Raw genomic sequence first — 22,721 nt, 5'->3', positions numbered from 1 at the left:
AGAGAATGAAAAAAGTAGGTATTCCTTTGGAGCAACTTTCCAGCTGTTTGTGCACCCAAGTCAGAACTATGCGACGGTGTCAAATTTTGCAATAAAAACTGCTAAAAGTCATAAGATTTTTATGCAACTTCAGAGCATGTCGAGATCTGTGAATGATGTGTCAGAAGTTTGCTGTAAATAGGTTAATAAATTCCCGTGCATGAGGGACCTTGTAAGAATATTTGCAGAGGTAAAGCTAATATTTTTATTAACTGGCAGCAAACATATGACCACGACCTTTATAAAAAAAAAAAAAAAAAAAAAAAAAAAAAAAGAGAGAAAGCAGGAAAAAAAAATGTGGCAAAAAAAACAAAAAACTGAAGCAATCAAGGGAGCACTCCAGTCAAAAACATATAGATTTTGTATTGATTAGTGCAGTGAAGCAAGACAAGGATTCAAGACACCAAAGAAATCTCCATATTGTGAAGAAAAAAAAAAAAGTTGGTTGTAATTCCGTTAATAATTTTTTTTTATTGAATTCAATAGGGAAAATTCTACAAAAGAACAAAGAAAGGACATGGTTTGATATGTGTTCTACAACAATATGGAGAAAACTTGCACACATACATTTGTGCAGATTTAATGACCACTCGCAGTATTGGAAATTCATTTTTATTTGGCTTCAGAAATAAACAATGACTAATTGTGTAACACAATGATGTGCAGTTGGTGCACGACGGTTTGGAATGCTCCTTTTCTTCTACGTGCGCTATAACCCATAGTGTAGATACGGCGCAGCGAGCGAACAGTTAAAAAATATTACTACGTTTGTGTTAATATTAAGCAGATCGACTGTGGATCCTACGCTAAAACTATTGCTGGCCTCCATGGACCATAAATAAATATTCAGGAGTCACTTATCACCTAAAATGGGTCCTGGCTGTGCCCCAAGAGCTGACGTTCATCTATTGCAAAATATACACTGATCTCCCCCTAAAAAACTAACTATTGCTGTAATAGAGGAAAACAAAACTAGGAAAAAAAATTAGAAAAATAAAATCCATACAATAGAAAACACGTGACACCACCAATAGGTCCTACAGAAAACTTTCTAAATAAAGAGGTGCAGGGCGCTTCTATCTCCAGATGGAGGAGTGAAGAATGGGCAGGAGTAACTAGAGAGGTGCAGGGCGCTTCTATCTCCAGATGGAGGAGTGAAGAATGGGCAAAAGTAATTAGAGAGGTGCAGGGCGAGGGTCCCACTATGGCAATCTGCCTCTCAATCAGAAGGTAACTCAGACTTTGTCAGCACAGAATGACTTTTCAAAGCAAGTCCCACTGCTCGGTGCTTCACAGTGGGGCCAAACATTTAACTACACTTATCCACCTCCTATCTCCACCCCCTCCTCTTTGATTGACAGTTCTGACTTTATAGGGCCAGAGAAGAGCAGAGATAGATGGAAACTAAGTAGGTGGGAAGGTGTATTTAAATGACTGGCACCGAGTGCCTGAGCTTGGTTTGAACAGTCATTCTGTTCCATACTCCATACCCAGTTATCAGTTGAACAATTGTTCAGCCAACAACGATCACTCGAGTCCCCCATATATAGGAGTGCTCAGCTTGGCCAAGCGTTCTCTATGAGAGGGCTGCTGTCGGACTTCTCCGGCTGCAACTTATCTTCCATAAGATGGTTTGGCCGTTGAAGTCCAGCAGGCCGAAAGTCTCTCCACCAACATCATCTATTGGAGAAGAGTTGGGAAGTGCCCAACACAGACTTCTGGACGATTCCACCAAGAACCCTACTGAACCTCAAAATGAGGGAGACACAACCCCTCTATTAAATAAAGATGTAATGAGCAGGTGCGACCACCGCTTCTTTAACGGTCTAAAGTAGAGGCAATGGAGAAGTGGTACATCATTCACAAAGGGACAAAGGGACCCCCGTTCTCCTGATCGTTGAGGGGTCCAGCAGTCAGACACCCAGGGATAAGAGACATATGTTGTTTATGGGACAAATCCTTTTAAGCGCAGATTCTTCTATCAAGGAGATAAATTGATGCCTTCAAGGATAAGCATGTCCACCCTTTAGCTCATGACACAGACTTATGTTCTATTCTAATGACCTATGTTTGCTACATGATCCTATTTCTGTGAATAAGTACGTGTAGTCTGTAACGATAGAAAAACTAGAAACGTCCTCAGCTACAAGGTCATCATGTCCGGGCACATTCGGAAATAAATCATTACATACCAGATCATTAAGGTGTGTCTGTAAGTCTGCCAAGTCGAGAAAAGTTGAAGTGATACAGGTAAGGAGGAGACTTACTTTAAGTCTGTGTGGAATGTGTTCTGTGTACTAGTCTGTACATCTTAAGACAGCCGAGTCATCTGTTCACGAAACACCACAAGCTTCCGTGTGTTGGCACAAGATAGAAGTATGAGATCCCGATAGGAATTATAGCAAAAAGAAAGAGGAACATGGCAAAATCTGACAAAAATTGTGTAAACTGACCTAGAAAACTGAAATCGTTGTGTGACTATGTGCAAACTACCGATCAGGAAACGACCAGAGCAAATCAGAGGAGCAGAATTCACCTTCCATGACCAATGGGAACAGAGAGGTTGTGGTTTAGTTCTACAATCCTAAACAGCGGTCTTCACTCCACTGTGGCGGGCTTGGCATGCTGAGGGTTGTAGTTGACCATACTTGGAAAGTTGCAAGTGGGAAGCTGTGGCAGAGTAACAACTCTCTAACAGAACATGCTGGAAGTAGTAACTAGACAACAGTGAATGAGACAGTCTCATCTTATCAGGATCTGCGGACACTCTGGAAGGATGTGGGGCAAGAAAGCTCAAGGGTCGGAGTCATCAGTGGGCGCTGCATTGAGTCAGCCTCTGCCGCAGCATCAGCCCAGTCTGAGGCTCATTCTGAGTTCCAACAGCACCAGAGATGTCCATGTCCCCCGGTAAACTTATGTCGAAATCCTCTTGGTCCTCACTGTCGTCTTCTGTCATTCCTACAGTCCGAGGTTGCACACCTAGAAGAGACCGGACTGGTCAACAACAATCAGCAACTAATAGTTTTCCAATTACAGTAAAAGAAGGTTGACAGAAATTGTGGAAGACTCTAGGTAAGAAAACCCTATACGCTATAGGATAGGGTCAGGACACTATAGGAAATATCTTAAAGCATCTTAGATTGATTTGATCGTTTGATACAAAAACATTTTTTTAAAGTTTTTTTTTGTTTTTATTGTTAAAGTGTAATTGTCAGAGTTCCAAAGAGAGAACAAGGCAGCAGTCTATCGCGTAAAAAACCTGTTTATCTAACAATCCTAAAAACATGGATGCAGGCACAAAAGACGGACGACGGCCGTTTCGTGCACAATGGGTCCAAAATAAACAAGTTTTTTACATAACAGTGGGTGCCGCCTTCTTCTCTCTTTGAAACTCTATGAACGTGTTACACGCGGTGAGGCATCAGGAGTTTCCGAAAAATAGCAAGGTGGGTGCAGATATCCTACCATTTTGTGAGAGTTCTGAATGGTGCCAGTTCTTTTCTCTTTTTTTGCACAAAGTGTAATTGTCATTAAACATGTATTTTATATTTATTATAGACGCTGCAAGTAGCTGCTGGTCCCAAGATCCCCTCTGATTGCACAAAACATCACTCTGAAGTACACAGCTGTTGTACGCAGCACACACCCAGAGAAGTGTACGTGCTCAATAGTAAGTCTACGGGCCTTACCACTTTGTGAGAAGGAGTGCATGGAAGCATAGACTTATAGGAGCCCGTAAACCGCTCTGTGCAGTCTGTGGGGAGTCTTGGTGCCCGGACCCCAACTGATCTGCAAGTGTGTGAGAGCGTGTTATATACATACATTTTAAGAACTTTTCTTTTTGCATTTTCTTTCAGTCCCACTATGGGACGGACGCTTGACCACCGATATAACAGTAGACTCCTATACCAATAAGGCAGCCCTGGGCAGGAGCCTTCTTGAGGCCCCCAGCTGTCATGGAAACCCGGTGGGTCCAGAAGATCACATCGCCGGATTGCAATTTGTGTTTTGATATTTCTGGAGTCAGCAGTGAATTTTTTCTTAGTTAATACATTGATATATACGGCTGCCACCATTCTGTGCACAGGTTATTATGGATGGTAAGGATCTTACGTACCAGCATCATAGGAAGGGTCTGCTCTAGTGCCTTCACCTTGGCCAAGAGTCTCAGTGTCTGGATCCTTACCACGCTCTTTGAAGAAGAAACATTTAGGGTTTGGTCAGGAGTCACAATCACGACTATTGCATGTACTTATTCACATAACGTTACCGGAAGGCCCATCAAAAAGTCAATTCTACTAAATGTATCCTACTGACAAGTATACCATAAAAAGGCTGTCTTGTGAAGACCCCTTGTCATATTAGGACATAAAGACAACAAAGGGGCCTTAATCGTTCACAATCCCAAATGCTAAAAAAGGACCCGACCCGTGGTCTGCACAACCAACCATTTATATCAATGGTCATCTCCTAAGAGTACCCCTCTATCATTACCATCACTGGAGCAGATTTAGCTCTTCCGTGCCTCCATTATAGAACATAAAGTTGTGGGTTTTTTTTTTCTAATCTTCGGTACTTTTAATTTTTTTTATTTTTTGCACAGTTTTTCACTTTCTCATTAGCGCAGCTTTCCTCAAAATGACCAACACGTTTTTCCATAAAATAGCAGCCGATGGAGGACCGAGTGACCAGACCAGCCCATCAGCATCCTCCAAAAAGAAAAACAGCTTTGCCATGTGAAGCTGATGGACAGGTCATACGCTCCTCCATCAGAAGTCGGACACCATAAGCCAAATGTTACTACTGAAATCTGATCATAATTTCAGAGGCAGTCGAATTCAGCTGCTATGATCGTATGTAGAATCATAACAAACCAGATGTAATATAACCTATTATATCCTTAAAAGGTAAAAGATGGTAGAATATACTAATCCTGCTACATAAAATATTGCGGTCCATTCCCAACATGCTGGAGATGTGACTCAGGGCTCCGTTTTGACCCTTTCTGGTCTTTAAATGTGTATTCCCATCTCCAAGATCCTATCCCAATGTGTAGTAGGTGTAATAATAATAATAGCAAATACCTCCAATTAGAAATGTAGTATAGTTATGATTCACTATGTCACTTACCCCATGTGCAGGGCATTGCAGTAGCTTAGGCATGAGTGGTCGTAACCATGGATACCCAAGCTACTACAATGCCCTGCAGATGGGGTAAGTGATATAGCGAATCATAACTATACTACATTTCTAATTGGAGGTATTTGCTAATATTATTAATACACTTATTACATATTGGGATAGGATCTTGGAGATGGGAATACCCCTGTAAGCTCTCATGGATACTGCACGCATCTTGCACAGGTTCTCAGCTCCATAGAGGCTCTGTAGTAATGTGTATGGGGGAAGGCGGGGGGGGTGAATTTCACCTGGTCATGGATGTACCAATTATCTGTAACAATCTGAGCAATTTTAAATAATGGTTATGTCAATGATAACAACCAGTCCTCCATTGGTTCGAATTTCAAGGGCACAAACAAAAACCCAATGCTTAGTGTCACGTTTGACAGTTCGGCTCTGTTCAACAGTTAGATCTAGCCGCCAGGGGAGCTATTGACAGGTGATCAGCGGGGGGTGAAGGGTGTAAGACCCTGATCGATTTAATATTGAGGATTTATCCTTTGAATACTAGGATCTAAGGGGTTAGGTTTCTCCTTGTGGAGAGTGACATGCCAGGTCTGGCATGCCAGTGAGAGGAGACTTAAATGCCTTGCATGCTGCTCTGGGAGATAGAAGAGACAATTTGCATATTTAGAGAGGAAGAGAACTAGAACTCTATAGCGCAACCTACAGGAAGTAGCAATCCTAGAAGTCAATATCAACCCTTTAATGATTCTTAGGATAAAAGCCAAATCAGAATGTTACTCTCCACAAGGAGAAACGTTACGTCTTAGATCCCAGTCTCAGCCTCTCACTTAGCCAAATCAGTTCTCATACTTTTGCACTGATGAGAGGCAATACCCCGAAACACAGTGTCTACAAATTGAGATTCTGATTTGGCTCCTATTCTAAGTCATATTGCAAGGCTCATTGAAGAGTCGATATTGACTTGTGGGATTGCTGTTTCCAACAGGTGGCGCTACAGAGTTCAAGTCCTCTCTGAAGAGACAATCTGCATCCTTAGAACACTGATATTTGAGATGAAAGAATCAATTGCGAAATTTTAGGAAGTTTGGAACAATTTTCCATTCAATTTGTGTAAATTGCTTGGAATGGTAGCTACCATTTTACAGAAGATTGCGGTAATCAATGAACAGGTGTGTCCAAACTTTTGACTGATACTGCATATGTTGAGGTCACTTCTGCCATGACAGAGGCTGTGTTTCTGCATTAAGGAGCTTGAGAGGGGCTGGATGAAGGACTAGTAGACCTCAAGCACATCTTTCCTGTGCAATTGGAGGATTAGCAATACTTTTGATGATTTGCAGTGAATCAAATTTTTTTTTTTTTTTTTTAAAAATCCAGATAAGCAGGCAAATTAGAATTTTAAAAGATTTGCTCATCTCTAATAGATCAATATTATATAGGTGGATAACCCCAATATTGTACCAAATAGCAAGCAGCCTAGCTATGGTGCAGTAAGAAAGGCAGAGATGCATCTTTGCTTGCCATCCAGGAGTAAAAGAATGAATTAAGAGATTCAGATGAATCATTAAAAAGTGGTTGTGGGGAAAAAAAAAAAAAAAAAAACAACTTATTTTTTAATTTTGAAGAAAATGTTTGTTTTTTTTACAATTTGCTAAGAGGTCCAAAAGGGTTCACTTGATCCTACACCAGAAATGTGACTATCATTTTGGTTTCTCCTTGCACACATACGTCAGGGTACCGCAACTCAAGATCTTCCATTAGGGCCCCCCCTCTGGAGAAAGTCATTTCTGGACTTTTTACTGAGCTGTATACAAACTTTGCACTCCTGTCACGGAGCTAAAATCTACCAAAAATCCGGAAGATTTATTTCTAGACCTAGACAGGTATCAAAGTCCATATCACAGAAGAATGAACTTTAGGAGTCAAAAAGAAAATAGAGCGATCCTGCCATCTAGTGCTCAAATATTAATTTACAATTGTGCTTCTCACACTGTTCGGTGCCCCGTGGTGTTTGAGAGGCTCAGTTTTGAGAAAAATAATTATATGCTGTACAAAGTTTGAAACTTTAGTTCTTTTTCAAACATGGGCATGGTTAACAAGGAATATAGGTCTGGCGTAAAACCTGGAACATTGGATCCTATAACTATATTTTTTCGTGAAATGCTCCAGGCTCTTATTTTACTCACTTACATAGCACTATTAATTCCGCAGCGCTTTACATTGATTATCATCACTGTCCCCATTGGGGCTCACAATCTAGATTCCCTATCAGTATGTCTTTGGGGTGTGGGAGGAAACCGGAGAACCCGGAGGAAACCCACGCAAACACGGGGAGAACATACAAACGCCTTGCAGATGTCCTTGGTGGGATTTGAACACAGGGCTGCAAGGCTGCAGTGCTAACCACTGAGCCACCATGCTGCCCTCTTGATTATTGGGCAGCATGAATCAGCTGATAGTCAAAGGGAACCTATGAGGCGGTGCTGTGTTAAATCAGTGCTAACTCGTGGCCTTACCTGACTCTGCAGCGCTTCCTTCTTGGGTCTCAGTCCTTCCCGTTTCGGTGCTGCCCACGTTGGCTGCCTACAGGAAAAGAAAGCAAAAAAAAAAGCATTCATGTAGTCATGCAACGTCCATCACCTGCATCCCTGGTGCGTCGCTTTCCTCGCTCACCCTGAAACGAAATCTTCCAGCTCCAAACTGCAGATAGCTGAGTAACACCAGGACGCTCAAGAAGATAAAGTTGCTGGCAATGCCAATGATGGCAGACACGACTGGGTAATTGTACAGTATATACCTGCAAACAGATCACAGACGTTAGCTTGGAAAGGCTAAAAATAAGGGGCACAGAAAAGAGATGATACATGCTAATATGTAACAACATTGCAAAAAATTTGTTATTTATAACGCATATAAAACAAAAAATGCAAAAAAAAAAAATCATACTCTGCTGTGATAAATACGAAACTAAACAAGTTAAAAAAAAAAAAAAAAAAAAAAAAAAAAGACAAAATTATTACCTTCTTCAGACCAGTCTAAAAATTACCGCAGTCTCCAGTTTAGGGGTAGGTCTGAACTCCGTTCTCTACACCAGGGTTCTCAGTTTGAGGCCTTGACAACCATCTTATGCATAAAAAAGGGCTTTAGGAGATGAGGTTAAGGTATTTGCCTGCCTGAATCTATCAACTTCAATAAGAGAAGGATGGAAATATATATAGAATTTTAACCAATATATCAATATATTTCCCTAGTGCACTGTTGAGCAATTGACAGCTCAGGTATCAGCAGCGCTGCTGCATAGGTTTTCACCTCACATTGAACAGATGTGCAGAACATGGATAGGACCTGTGAGAATTTAGAGCCAGCTGCATATCCCCCTTACATGGTGCAGTCAATTGCAAATACCAAGTGGTTAGGTCCTGTAGGGTGGGTGCATTTAGATGCCTATGGTCACCCCGCAACAAGATCGTGGGGAGCCAATGATGTTGCCATGTAAGTCAGGGGCATGCTGAAGGATCTCAAAGCTTTTACTACATCACACTTAGAATTTTACCTTTCATTTTTGCATACAATATATGGAAAGATGAAAGGCATCATTAAATAAAAAACGATGCCTCTTGGAAAAAAAACAAAGCGCAAAGATATAATTTATCTCTTTCCAGCAAATTTACATCAAAGGCAGTTTCTTAGTTTCTATGTAGTTTTCCTACATAAAAAAATGGTTACACAGGGAGACATGAGCAATATGAGAGTGGCACAAATCTATAACCTCACCTGAGACCAGTAAAATGTGCGTGGACCCGGAGCTCAGCACTATATATTTGTAGGTGGACACTCTCTATTTGTATCACAGCCCCAGTGGTGGGGACGTACTGCAAAGAGAGTAGAACAAACAATGGAAAAAATATATATAGGAATGATAAAAGAAAATAGGAGTGTAGAATAATAATGCAGAGAGAAGGAGTAAAAGTCAGATGGGTTAAAGGGGTCTTCCCACATTTGTCACCTATCTACAGGATGGGAGCTAAACACTAGAACAGGTGTCTTAAGTCACCCCTGATCCTCCTCAATACACAACCAAAGTTTGCATGGAACAGCGGATGAACGGGGGAAAAGGCCTGGGCCAAACCAAGAGCGCCTGGGCCAAACCAAGAGCGCCTGGGCCGGTTTCTTATTCAATTGTGCAGGCGCGAGACTTCGAGCACCATGTGAATGACGTAGGACACTTCAGTCAGGATAGAAGAGGCGGCGTTTGAAGGGACTGGGGCGGCACTGAGTGTCATCAGAATTAGCCCCTCGGACCGGACTGCTTAATTTGCATGCAGCATGGGACATGAATGAAACACTTTTTCGGAGGTATGCATGGGGACGTGTATGAAGGCATAGAGGGGTTGTAGAATGGGCATGGTTTATCAGGTATAAAACTGGTGACAGGTTCCCTTTAATAGGTGAACAAAAATGCCTCTATGGGAAAACTTTTTAATATAGATGAAGATTACTACAAAATAGTGAGAATAAAAAACAACAGACTTTAAAATAAAGATTACAATGGACAAAAAAAAAAAGGTTTTAATACTAACCGAATCTTCTCGATATTCAGAGTGCAGCTCAACTTCAAGAATTTGCTTCTGCTCAGAAAGTCCCAAGATGAACAGAGGGAATAAGGCCAGAGTCTCTAATGTTTTCAGGAGGTGGGATTTGTAGTGCAGCATCGCCTGGTGAAAGACAACATGGTGAGAAGGAGAACAAGACAAAATAAGTGAAGAGAAAGAAAGAGAATATCATCAGTAACTCACAGATCGAGCCGTGTAAGAAATCTCCTTCCCGCCTCGCGTGTAACAGGACATTGAAACCATGAACATCCCAAGGTCTTGGTTGATTGCGGACTCTGGCACCCGAAGCTCCAGAGCTATACGATATGGCTGGCCATACATCAGCACCTGCGGAGAGAAGAGCGAGGAATACATCTGCTTACTATCCATAGAGGAAGAAATTACTTTCCTATATAGGATACAAGCAGCTATTCGGATTGCATAGTTCTCACAAATATATATTCTATTTTTCCTAACTACTTAAACGGGTATTCCCATCTCCAAGATCCTATCCCAATATGTAGTAGGTATAATAATAATATTAGCAAATACCTTCAATTAGAAATGTAGTATAGTTCTTCTGATTCGCTATGTCTCTTTCCTCATGTGCAGGCATTGCAGGACCTTAGGTATGCATGGTTGCGACCACTGATCTAGTGACAGCTGGTTGCTAGTGGTCGTAACCATGGATACCCAAGGTCCTGCAATGCCTGCACATGAGCAAAGAGACATAGTGAATCAGAAAAACTATACTACATTTCTAATTGAAGGGATTTGCTAATATTATTACACCTACTACATATTGGCATAGGAACACCCTTTTAAATGTATATTTTAACAATTAAAGTCCAACAGAGATGCATATTCTTTAAGATTTTTTTTAATTTTAAGTACATGATTATGGAGTCAGCCCTTTTTTACATGAGCGTCTGTTAACAGCAATTAGAGATATACTTTACAGCAGGGAGACCATAAACGGCAATACACAAACTGAATTATTGACTATAGGACTGCTCCTTTCTGAGTAAAGAAGAGGAGAAAGAGCTTTAACATTATGGATCCTGTGGTACAATATCTGTCACTGTAATCTTGTCTGTGATGATAATGAGACTGCTGAAAAGTTTTCTGCACTCAACAGGAAATACAAAGTCTAGTATTCGGCTTAGTGGCCAGTGCAAAAATTGCAAAATTTGGGGATTTTATTTTCATATAGTTAGTAAAATGGGGGAAAAAAAATACATTATCAACATGGCCATACGATGGCTTTTTTCTTTACGAGGCGAGTTGTATTTTTGAATAACATTTGTTTTCCCAAGTAATAAACTGTAAGATGGGGAAGAAAAAAAAAAATTCCCCATGATGGGGGAAAAAAAAAGCGCAGTTAGAACAACCAGGCAACGCGATTCTTCGGGATAGTACGATTAAGTCCTTAAGAAGCGCACACACTATATATTTCTAAGATTAAAAAAAAAATTATATTATATATATTTTAGATTTAAATTGTTAAAAAATAATGCTTTGTGTATAAAATATGTATATTTTCTATATACAAAGTAGAATTTTTTTTGTGTACAAAAAAAAATATATATATTTTATACACAAAGCTCAATTTTAAATTTTTTTAACGACTAAAAAAAAAATTATTTATACTTAGTGTGCAAAAAAATACATATTTTAGACAGTGCAATATTTTTTAAAAACATTTAAATTATATATATATATATATATATATATATATATATATATATATATATATATATATATATATATATATATATATATATATATATATATATATATATATATCAGAGCAATTGAGACTAGCTCAATTTTTTGTATGGCTGTGTGGACCCCGACCTCGGTCTGTCTTGAAGGTTACCCTATTTACAAGCTCACCCGGTCACGGTTATTCCTCAAAAGTGAGACATTAGCGGTGGGAAAGGAGCACAGGATTCCAGGTGATGGGTTACATGTGGAGCTGAAACAAGAAAGTTAAAAAAACAACAACTAATATTTCAGAAATATTCTGCAAGTATCAATATAAAGAAAAGCACAAACTCTGCAAAAACAATGTAGGCTCTTTTCTCATGTATTTTGTGCTTTGCTTTGTGGTCATATGATGGGAATTACTGGAACGTAATGGTCCTCAGTTACTTATAATGTGGCATCACGCGCTTGATCAGCAAGGAGGGGCTTTGCACAAAGTCTCTGATGGAAATATTGCTTTGTATACATTATTTTCTATATGTAATACTATACCTACCCCTTATAACGGTATATATATATATATATATATATATATATATATATACACACATATACATATACATACATATATACACACATACATAAAAGCACTGTGCCATCTGCAGGTTACACATGCCTACGTACCTGTATTGATAGTGCACCGGACAGGAATACTTCACAGTCGGCATATAGGAGTAGTAAAAGCTGCCGTAGAGGAAGATGGACACCCAGAGGAGCAGGAGGAGGATGCACAACAAAATCCCCGTCTGCAGGAGCAGCCGCCGAGTCCGCAGAAACAGGATTAAAAACATGTCTTCCACCCATTGAAGGAGAGATGGTGACACTTCGTTGGACATAGTGATGTATATGGCGTTCTCACGACACAAGGCTGAGAACGGCAGAGGTTAATAAAGAGTTAAATGGTGTGCGGGTCCAAACCAAAGATGTGACCATTAGTAGGTGTTTGTATCAGCAGCGTGACAGGCTCTGCTGTATATATCTGCACAGTGTAAGCAGCAGGCGGTGTATATGTCCAGCAGACAGACGATGCTTGTAAGACGGGTGCTGTGTGCTATTTACCAAAATGGGTGCATAGAGGAGGGCAGAGACATCGGGGTGGGAAAGGTTTGCCTTTGTGTGGGTCACATTACTGCTCAGTGTGGAAATCAGAGTTATCCGTGGAGAACAGAACTGGGTGAAAGAGGACAGAACGTACAAGGGGAAGACTGAGCAAGAAAGGAGGTCGTGTTGGTCGGAGGGCGGCAGCACCAATCTGTGCAGAGGAGAAAAAAAATGAAAGACACCAGTAAGCAACACAACTGATGAATGTTTAGGTTCACAACTATACAAATTGTCTCTTCAGAGAAAAGGACTAGAACTCTAGCACCATCTATTGGAAGCAGTAATCCTAAAAGTCAATATCAACTTTTTAACTAGCCTTGCAATATGATGTAGGATAAAACCCAAACCTGAATCTAAGTTTGCAGACACGGTGTTTTGGGTTATTGCCTCTCGTCAGTGCAAAGTATGAGATCTGCTTTGGCTAGGTAAGAGGCTCTGGACTGGGGTCTAAGGGGTAATGTTTCTCCTTGCGGAGAGTGACAAGCCAAGCCTGGCAAGTCAGTGAGGAAACTTATATACACTATGCATGCTTCTCTGCAAAATTAAATATGCAAATTGTCTCTTCAGAGAGAAAGAGGACTAGAGCATGCATGGCTTATAAGTCTCCTCACTCTGACATGCCAGGCTTGGCTTCTTGCTCTCCACAAGGAGAAACATTTCCCTTTAGAACCCAATTCAGATCTCATACTTTGACCTGATGAGGGGCAACACCCTGAAACACCATGTCTGCAAATTGAGATTCTGGTTTGGCTTTTATCCCAAGTCATATTGCACGACTCGTTAAAGGGAACCTGTCACGTCCTAGCTTTCCTCTACACTGCCCCCATAGCATTGTTAGTGATGCAGTGTGCATCACTAACAAGCTTTTTTCATTAAAATTGGTGCAGCTATAATGATTTTTTTATACACTTTGTCCTACCTGCAGCATTCAGTCACTGCTGGCGTCGCCCGCGTACTTGAATATTGCTCCTGGCAAGCGCTATTATTGTGGGGCGCATGCGCATTTGTCTGTGTCAGGCCACTGGTCCCGCACCTGCGCAGTGAGGCTGTGTGATTACCAGCTTCACTGTGCACACACTATGTTCACTGCGCATGCATAGCGAAGCTGGTAATCACGCAGCCTCATTGCGCATGCGCGATGACGCTCGGTTTTCCGCGTGTGCGCAGTGAGGCTGTGTGATTGCCAGCTTTACTGCGCATGTGCTATGTTCTGCGCATGCGCTAGAGTTCTAGTAGTCTTCCTCTCTGAAGAAGCAATTTGCATGTTTAATTTCCCAGAGGAGAATGCATGGCTTAAAAGTCTCCTCACTCACTTGGCTTGTCACTCTCGAAAAGGGGAAATATTACCCATATGGCCCCAGGTTCACAGCTAAAAATCATTTTACACTTTATGTGTAGAATTAGGCCTAGATTCATCATTGCATTTTTTGGCGTGAATACCTCTAAATCACCGACTTTGTGATTTGCGACAAATTTCCAGAACGATTTGGGCTTTTTTTTTCAGTCGTCTTTTGTGGTTTAGTTAGGTTTTCTCATATTTACGTCACTGCGGCTTTTACAGATGTTTGACACAAATTCATGAAATGCAACTTTAAAAAAAAAAAAAGTTGCAAAATTTGTCACAACTTTACTCTAGTCCCCTCCCTGGAGTGATTTTATGTGCACCAATTGCATTATTTGAGGCATTTTGCAAAATGTGTGACTCTTTGCACTAAAAAGTAGCAACAAAAAAAAGTTAAAGGCAGAAAAAAATATACAATTTTAGGCTTTGCGTAAAATCCATGAATTGTGTGCGCCATTTTGAAGAATTTGGCATACAATCATCAAAAAGAAAAGTGAAAAAAAACAACACAAATTATAAGTCGGGCCCTTAATCTTCATAATGAGTTGAATTAATGTGCAAATCCTCTACTATACTTATGTAGAACTGGCAGGGTATGATCATGCCTCACAGAGAGCGCAGTCCAATGGGTACACACTGGCAATGGGCATACGGGCAGCAGCTGTCTCCCCACCCGGCTCAGTATACAGGTTTATCTCAGTCTACAGCTAGGTTCATCCAGAAAAGTGTGACAATTTTTCTTCTCGTCATCCACATAAAATCAGATTTTTATTCATTTTTTACGGCAGCAACTATCATTTATAGCTTTCTATGAATTGCAATCATATGCTATACTGTGTCTCCATATGGAATACAATTTTTTTCTCGCACCTGTAGATTTGAACGGGCGAGTCTCATCCAAGACTCGGGAGGAAAATGGTGCGATTGTTTTTCACACGCCAAATTGGTCAGTGAAAAAAATTGTTCATCTGCACTGCCCCATTGGATAACATTGGTCCAAGTGTGAACCGATAAGCAGCAGAGAGATGCAGTAACTGCACGCTATGGGTGGTTGAGATCAATGGCAGCACTTACACACATGAGAGATTATTGTCAGGATATTATTTTGAGTGGACGCACATTCAGCATTTTACACTATGAACAGATCTACTGCAAAGATTGCACCCATTGCAAAAGAAGGAAAAAAAAATTCTGCATCTAAGGCTATGATCACATTGCATTTCTGCAGGCAAAACCTGCTCTCTTGGCATTAAAAAAAGCAACCTCAAAAAAGCAGGTTTTGATGTGTTTTTGTCAGTGTAAATGTGTCTCTTATGCATGCTGATAAAGTTTAGTGCATAAAAAAAATAACTTCACTGCCACAGGTTTTGGCACCAAAACCTGATACCTGCGTTTTTTTTGCTGTATTTTTCCACTTACTCATTGCTTTCAATGGGTGAAAAACAAAAAGCTGAAAGAAGTGACATGCAGCATTTTGCAAAAACGCAGTCTCATAGACTTTGCTGGTACTGTAAAATGCAGCTGAAAATCTGCATAAAAAAAAAAAAAAACACAGCAAAAAACGTTATGTGTGAACATAGCCTAAACCTGAATTATTGTTTTTTTTTTTTTTTAAGTGCAGATTTTATGCCGGATTTATATATTGTATAAAATTATGTTGTGCTTGAATCCACTTTTGTGCAGTATTTTTGCATCAGTATTTTATAAACCAAAACTAATGTTTCCAAAAGATGGAACAGTCAAATCTCTCCATTATTCCTTTTCCCTCTCTCGATTCCATTTCTGCTTTCGGCCCCCAAATACTGACCCGAAGAACCATCTTATGAAAGCAGCTTTAAGTTATGTGCACACATTGAGGATCTGAAGATTTTTCTGCAGCAAAAAAACAGAACATTGGCAAGAAAAACTGTAAAATAAGTATTTTTTTATGCTTTTTAAATTGCATTTTTCCCCTCCACTCATTACAATGGGTGAAAAACGCTGAAATAATTGAAGGTTCAAATTTGCAATGAAAAAAAAAAAAACAATGAGCAAGTGCAGATTTTAGAAATCTGATTCACTTTGCTGCATCTGTAAAACACTTTTTTCCATAACAAAAACGCAGTGTGTGAACAAGCCTAAGGGTAGGTCACAAGAATTTGAAAAATGGTCATGGCTAACATGCGGATTTTAACCCTTTTTGATGGGGGACTGTTTAACCCTGGAGAACAGACCCCTCCATGAGGATGACATTACTCTGTGCCGGCAGCTGTTCAGACTCAGTCACATACATCTCTACACATCGGTTCCTTCCTGTCCGTACAATGACTAGGTTACATACCGGCCGGTGACACCTGAGCCGCACAACCTGCACCGCTGCACGCCCAGCACGCACTAACTGCACAACACTTCCTGGCTGCATCCAGCCCCGCCCACACGCTACAACTCGACCAATCGCAACGCTAAATTCTGGCAGCCAATCACTGCGCGTGTCTCTACAGCCTCGCCCCGCTGCCACAATGAAAGGAAGGAAGTGATTGGCCATTGTGTGATGTTGGGGGCGGTGACACTTAGCGGCTGTGCGGCGGCCGGGACAGATGGAGTCCGGTGTGCTCTCGGCATCTGTCACAATGATGGAGGCTCAGCAGCAGACTAGTTTATTGTAGTTCCTCCAGCTTAGTGCTCTGCATTTCTATGCACAAATTACAAGTAAAAAGAATAAAAACCGCAAATTGACTGTCCCTTGAAAGTCTTGTTCACATGCTGCATTTTTGCCAAGTTATTTTCCTCTCATTTTACAAGGAGAAAGAAACGCTCCAGCAAAATGTCTGCTATTTCTATAATCTTATGCCATGCATGAACTGCTTATTTTTCCTTGCAGATTTTAACCAGCAATGAGTTTTTTTTAATCTGCAGCATGTCAATTCTTTCAAATAAATGTGAAAAAAAGAACTGTAAAAATACATCAAAACCGTGCGTATTGTGTGCAGCATTGTTCCTGCTAGCACTGGCTTTTCTTGGTGCTGAAAAATACTTGACATGTGCACATACCCTTAATAATGTTCACGCGTTCAGTGTTTGGTCAGTATTTTACATCAGTATTTGTAAGCCAAAACCAGGAGTGGAACAATCAGAGGAAAAATATAATAGAAACACGTCACCACTTCTGTATTTATCACCCACTCCTGGTTTTGGCTTACAAATACCGAGGGCAGCACGGTGGCTCAGTGGTTAGCACTGCCGCCTTGCAGCGCTGAGGTCCTGGGTTCCTATCCCACCAAGGACAACATCTGCAAGGAGTTTGTATGTTCTCCCCATGTTTGCGTGGGTGTTCTCCGGTTTCGTCCCACCATCTACTGTACATTGTGAGTCCCAATGGGGACAGTAATGATGTCTGTAAAGCGCTGGGGAATTAATGGCGCTATATAAGTGAGTAATATAAATTAAAAAAAAAAGTAAAACACTGACCAAATACTCACTGTGTGAATATGGCCTTGCTATGTTAATTTTCGGTGCTGAGGCAAGTTCCCATGATGACCATTATGTTCTTTTTGGCGGATTTTTCGCAGTTAATGTAAGTACCGTATTTTTTGGACTATAAGACGCACCCCAAATTTTGGGGTGAAAAATAGGAAAAAAAATATTTTTTATAAGATGGGGTCCGTCTTATAGTCTGAATAGGTATCTTACTTGGGGGGTGGTGGAGGGAGGTCACAGAAGGCAGGGTCCTTCAGTAAACCAGCCCGGTACGAATGGAGGAATACTGCTGACCCTGGATACATGAAACTGGTACTCCAGGAGCTGTGAGTTGCAGTGGTGGTGGAGCAGGATCGCAGGTCCCTCCGTTCCCTGCCTCAGGAACCTGGCAGAATCAGCAGAAGAGGTGAGATGCTGCAGGGCCGGTGTCTGGCTGGGGCCTGTGCTGGGCTGTGAGCGTCGTCCGGCGGTGCGGCAGAGCAGTGTGTGCAGCTTCCGTAGGCCGCGGCCATCTTCCTGAGGCTGTGATCTACAGGAAAATGGCCGCCGGAGCTCCCAGTAGGCACATGCGCCGGCCATTTTTCCTGTAGATCACGACCTCAGAAAGATGGCCGCAGCCACTGGATGCCGCACGCACTGTTCCACCGGACGGCGCTCACAGCACAGGCCCGGCACCTCTACTTCACCGCCCGACACCAGCCACTCCAGCACAGGTACAGGCCCCAGCTCCAGCCGCATCTCACCTCTGCCGCCGCCGAAGGACCCTGCGATCCCAGCTCCACCACCACCGGTAGAGTAACGTTCGGACCATAAGACGCACCCCCCATTTTCCTCCCAAATTTGGGGGCAAAAAAGTGCATCTTATGGTCTGAAAAATAAGGTATATGGGGAACATCCGCACATAAAACTCAACGTACCCAGAAGAGAAATTGACATGTTGCTGATTTGAAACACGCACTGCACTTTGCTGCTATTGTAAGATCCAATTTGCTCTGCTTTTTTTCCTCCCCTTCTTCCAAGAGCCATAACTTTTTTATTTTTCCATCAATATGGCCGTATAAATCTTGTTGCTTTTGCGGGACAAGTTGTATTTTTGAACAACGCCATTGGTTTTACCATATTGTGTACTGGAAAATGGGAAAAAAAAAATTCCAAGTGAAATTGCAAAAAAAGTGCAATTCTACAATTTTTTGGATTGTATGTTTACCATGTTCACTAAATGCTAAAACTGACCTGACATTATGATTCTCCAGGTCATTACGAGTTCATAGAAACCAAACATGTATAGTTTATTTTTATTAGTGGTGAAGAAAAATTCTGTATTTTCCGGAGCGTTTTCATTTTTCATGATCTGGGGCTGGGTCATGACTTATTTTTTTGTGCCCCGAGCTGATGTTTTTATTGATACCATTTTGGGGCAGATGTGATGTTTTGAGCGCCCATTATTGCATTTTATTGCAATGTTGCTGCGGACAAGAAAAACATAATTCTAGCGTTTCCACTTTTTTCTTCGTTACGTCGTTAACCGATCGGATTAATTCTTTTTATATTTTGATAGACCTGACCTTTCTGAACACAGCGATACCAAATATGTGTTGTTGTTTTTTTAATTATTGTTTTATTTTCAATGGGACAAAAGGTAGTGATTTAAACTTTTGTGTTTTTTTTTTTTTTACTTTTTTCTGTCTGCAATAGTCTACTTAGGAGACTTGAAGCTGCGATCGTCCAATCACCTGTGCTATACATATCAGCACTGCTATGTACAGCAAAAATCATGATCTATGAACGCCGGCCACGAGGCAGTGTTCATAGGAGATTCACAATGATAGGCACAGGGGTCTTCTGCAGGCCCCTGCTTGTTATAACAATTCATTGGCGCCCTGCGATCACGTGATGGGTGGGATTTGTGACGCTCTTCTGGCTGGCGCATGTTAAATCCCGCTGTCAGAGATTGACAGTGGGATTTAACTGGTTAACAGGCGTGAGTGGAGCTCCGATCAACCGCGACTGTTAAAGGCACATGACAGCTGATAAAATCAGCTGTCATGTGCGGGCAAAGATGCGCAGCCCACATCAAAGGCAGGGCCATGAACTATGAGGTACCTATACGTCAAAGGTCATGAAGGGGTTATACACAGCAGATTTGCTGCACAAAAACAAAATTCTGTAGAAAAAAGGACTAGAAATCACTGTTTCCAACTCACAGAGCAGGGTAGAGCAGAGTTAGAAGTGACATCAGCAGGTGAACTGTCCGGCAGGAGCTTCATGAGATGGGTTTTCTGGTTGAGAAGCTGCACACAAGCCTGGGATCACCATATGCATTGCTGGAGTAAGGGCATCACGATTGATGGCCACTACACTTAAAAAGGCGGTTACCCCTCACCCTGATATGCCCCCGGAAGAAGCTAGTGGCGAAATGCGCGTCGGGGTGAGAGGGGACATCACTCACACCTCCTGCTCTAATACATCTCTTCTTATTAGGTAACTTTTCCTCCCAAATATCCTTGGCTTCTTGTCTACTTTACAGTTACATGCATGCTATACGTCTCAGAAATTTTATGTAGGGTTTGTATACCCATGCCTGAAATACCTTTGCATTCTATACATGTTTAGTATATGTTGCCTATGGGATTATTTTCCTTTTTCATTTAACTGTGTGGTAATTAATTATCAGAGCTGAAGTTGGGTGTCAGTACATACTGTCAAAGATGGCTAAGAGGAAAACATTGGACTATTCTGAAGTGGCTTCTATAAGCCCTGACCTAAATCCTATTGAGCATCTTTGGAAAGAGCTGAAACATGCCGTCTGGAAAAGGCAACCATCAAACACAAGACAACTGGAACAGTTTGCTCATGAGGAGTGGGCCAAAATACTTGTCGAGAGGTGCAGAAGTCTCATTGACAGTTACAGGAATCGTTTGATTGCAGTGATTGCCTCAAAAGGTTGTTCAACAAAATATTAAGTTAAGAAGAACCATCATTTCTGTCCAGGCCTATTTCATGAGCTTAATTTTTTTTAAACTCCGTGGTAGCAGAAAAGCAATGTCTGACTTTCATTTGTTCATTTTCATAGATTTTTAATTTATTATTACTTTTGTCAGATTCAAGTTATTTCTGTGACTATTGTGGGTTTTTCTTTCACTAAACGAGGGGCACCAACAATTTTTACCATGTGTGTATAAACCATACTGGACATTGCTATTTTTCTGAAGTCGGTTATTGCATATATGGTTTCACAAAAATAGTGACTTTTAGGTCTCATTCAAACGTCCATTTTTCTCACGTACGAGAAAGATGGACCGATTATTCCGATCAGACTTTGATCAGAGTGTGGTCTCTCAGATCAGAGTGTCATCCGTTTTTCTCGTATGTGGATACATTAAAAAAAAAAAAATTTAAGTTTCTCCACCTTTTCCTTTTTGACAGTCAATGATGTTATCCGAGCGTGGTCTGATTTTTTTCACGGACCCATTGACTTGCAGTGCCGATTTTTGGTCCGAGTCTCAGAAAAAATCGGACATGTCTCCACGATTTTCCGTGGATCTCCCGATCTGCGAAAAATCATGTACATGTGAATGGCCCTATAGACTATCACAGGCACAAGTGCTATCCTTAAAAAACACAGATAGCACTGATACATAAAAATCGGACATGTGAATGACCTATAAAATTCTTAGCAAGTATCTCACAATTCTGCTTAATGATACAACTAGTTTAGTATATGGCAATCACATACTCTGTTGAAATGATCTAGATCAAGAGTAAAGAAGAGATCTATAGTCATTAAAAACTATCAATTTTTATTTAGACAACATGTTAAAACAAATTAATAAAAGATGAAGTAGAAGCAGAGTGCCCAGTACGGGGGTCACCACCACATCAATGAAAAAGTACCACTGTTCACATAGCTGATCAAAAGTATAGATGAATAAAATCCCACCTTTTGGGTCATTATCTGTTGCAAGACCCATGACCTGCGACTGAGACCAAGCTTTCTGACACTGGGTAGCACATTTCTCTCTAGAATCCCTTGATAGTCTTGAGATTTCATTGTACCCTGTGCCAGATGCAGCAAAGCAGCCCCAGAACATAACAGAGCCTCCTCCATGTTTCACAGTAGGGACAGTGTTCTTTTCTTGATATGCTTCATTTTTCCGTCTGTGAACATAGAGCTGATGTGCCTTGCCAAAAACTTCCATTTTTGTGTCATCTGTCCATAGAACATTCTCCCAGAAGCTTTCTTGCTTGTCAACATGTAGTTTGGCAAATTCCAGTCTGGCTTTTTTATGATTTTTTTCAACAAAGGTGTTCTCTTTGGTCGTCTCCCATGAAGTCCACTTTGGATCAAACAACAACGAATGGTGCGATCTGACACTGATGTTCCTTGAGCTTGAAGTTCACCTTTAATCTCTTTAGAAGTTATCCTGGGCTCTTTTGTTACCATTCGTATTATCCGTCTCTTTGATTTGCCATCAATTTTCCTCCTTCGGCCATGTCCAGGGAGGTTGGCTACAGTCCTATGGATCTTAAACTTCTGAATAATATGTGCAGCTGTAGTCACAGGAACATTAAGCTGCTTGGAGATGGTCTTATAACCTTTACCTTTTACATGCTTTCCTATAATTTTCTTTCTAATCTCCTGAGACAACTCTTTCCTTTGCTTCCTCTGGTCCATGTTGAGTGTAGTACACACCATGTCACCAAACAGCACAGGGAGTATCTGTAGCCCTATATACAGGCCCACTGACTGATTACAAGATTGTAGACATCTGTGATGCTAATTAGTGGACACAACTTGATTTAACATGTCCCTTTTGTCACATTATTTTCAGGGGTACCATCATTTCGGTCCAGGACTATTTCATGAGCTTAATTGTTTTAAAAATTCTGTGGAAGCAGGGTTGAAAAGCAATGTCTGACTTTCATTTGTTCATTTTCATAGATTTTTAATTTATTATTACTTTTGTCAGATTCAAGTTATTTCTGTTACCATTGTGGGTTTTTCTTTCATTAAACGAGGGGTACCAACAATTCTGACCGCGTGGGTATAATATATATATCTCTCTCTCTCTCTCTCTCTCTCTCTATATATACATATACACACATATATATTTAATTGGAGGAACTGGTAATGACAAGAACATGATCAAATTGTGCATTAAGAAAGCTGAATCTATGGGTAACACTAAATGATAGCACTGTTGTTACAGAGCCACCACTGGGGGACAAAGCATAATGGCAATAAACTGGTTAACAAATTAAAAATTGAATTTATT

At 40.9% G+C, this 22,721-nt stretch overlaps 1 protein-coding gene and 1 long non-coding RNA gene across 2 annotated transcripts; one reads left to right on the top strand and one right to left on the bottom strand.

Annotated features, from left to right (window-relative positions):
- Positions 1-490: 490 nt before the first annotated feature.
- On the bottom strand, positions 491-16,416 carry BSCL2 (BSCL2 lipid droplet biogenesis associated, seipin). The gene is made up of 10 exons (XM_073658496.1): positions 16,310-16,416; positions 12,171-12,798; positions 11,676-11,757; positions 9,984-10,127; positions 9,768-9,902; positions 8,962-9,059; positions 7,861-7,984; positions 7,704-7,770; positions 4,157-4,231; positions 491-3,018 (listed from the first exon to the last, which is right to left on the bottom strand). Exons 2-10 carry the CDS (start codon positions 12,380-12,382, stop codon positions 2,849-2,851), a joined length of 1,107 nt encoding a protein of 368 aa, XP_073514597.1. The 5' UTR covers positions 12,383-12,798; positions 16,310-16,416; the 3' UTR covers positions 491-2,848.
- Positions 2,282-10,306, top strand: LOC141173951 (uncharacterized). The gene is made up of 3 exons (XR_012252726.1): positions 2,282-3,111; positions 3,598-3,709; positions 9,788-10,306. It is a non-coding gene; the product is annotated as an uncharacterized lncRNA (long non-coding RNA).
- Positions 16,417-22,721: the final 6,305 nt, after the last annotated feature.

The sequence above is a fragment of the Phyllobates terribilis genome, unplaced genomic scaffold (assembly GCF_046119375.1).
Source record: "Phyllobates terribilis strain yellow unplaced genomic scaffold, ASM4611937v1 Scaffold_13__5_contigs__length_258822181, whole genome shotgun sequence".
In the NCBI taxonomy this organism is placed as follows: domain Eukaryota; kingdom Metazoa; phylum Chordata; class Amphibia; order Anura; family Dendrobatidae; genus Phyllobates; species Phyllobates terribilis.
Note: the sequence above shows the minus strand (reverse complement) of the source record. Positions and strands in the feature narration are given on the sequence as shown.

Coding starts and splice junctions, on each gene's coding strand:
- BSCL2 (XM_073658496.1), bottom strand. CDS start 12,382: ATGTCCAACGAAGTGTCACCATCTCTCCTTCAATGGGTGGAAGACATG. Junction 7,985..8,961: donor GCACATTTTACTGGTCTCAG/GTGAGGTTATAG, acceptor ATCTGTTTGCAG/GTATATACTGTACAATTACC. Junction 4,232..7,703: donor AGGAAGCGCTGCAGAGTCAG/GTAAGGCCACGA, acceptor TCTTCTTCAAAG/AGCGTGGTAAGGATCCAGAC.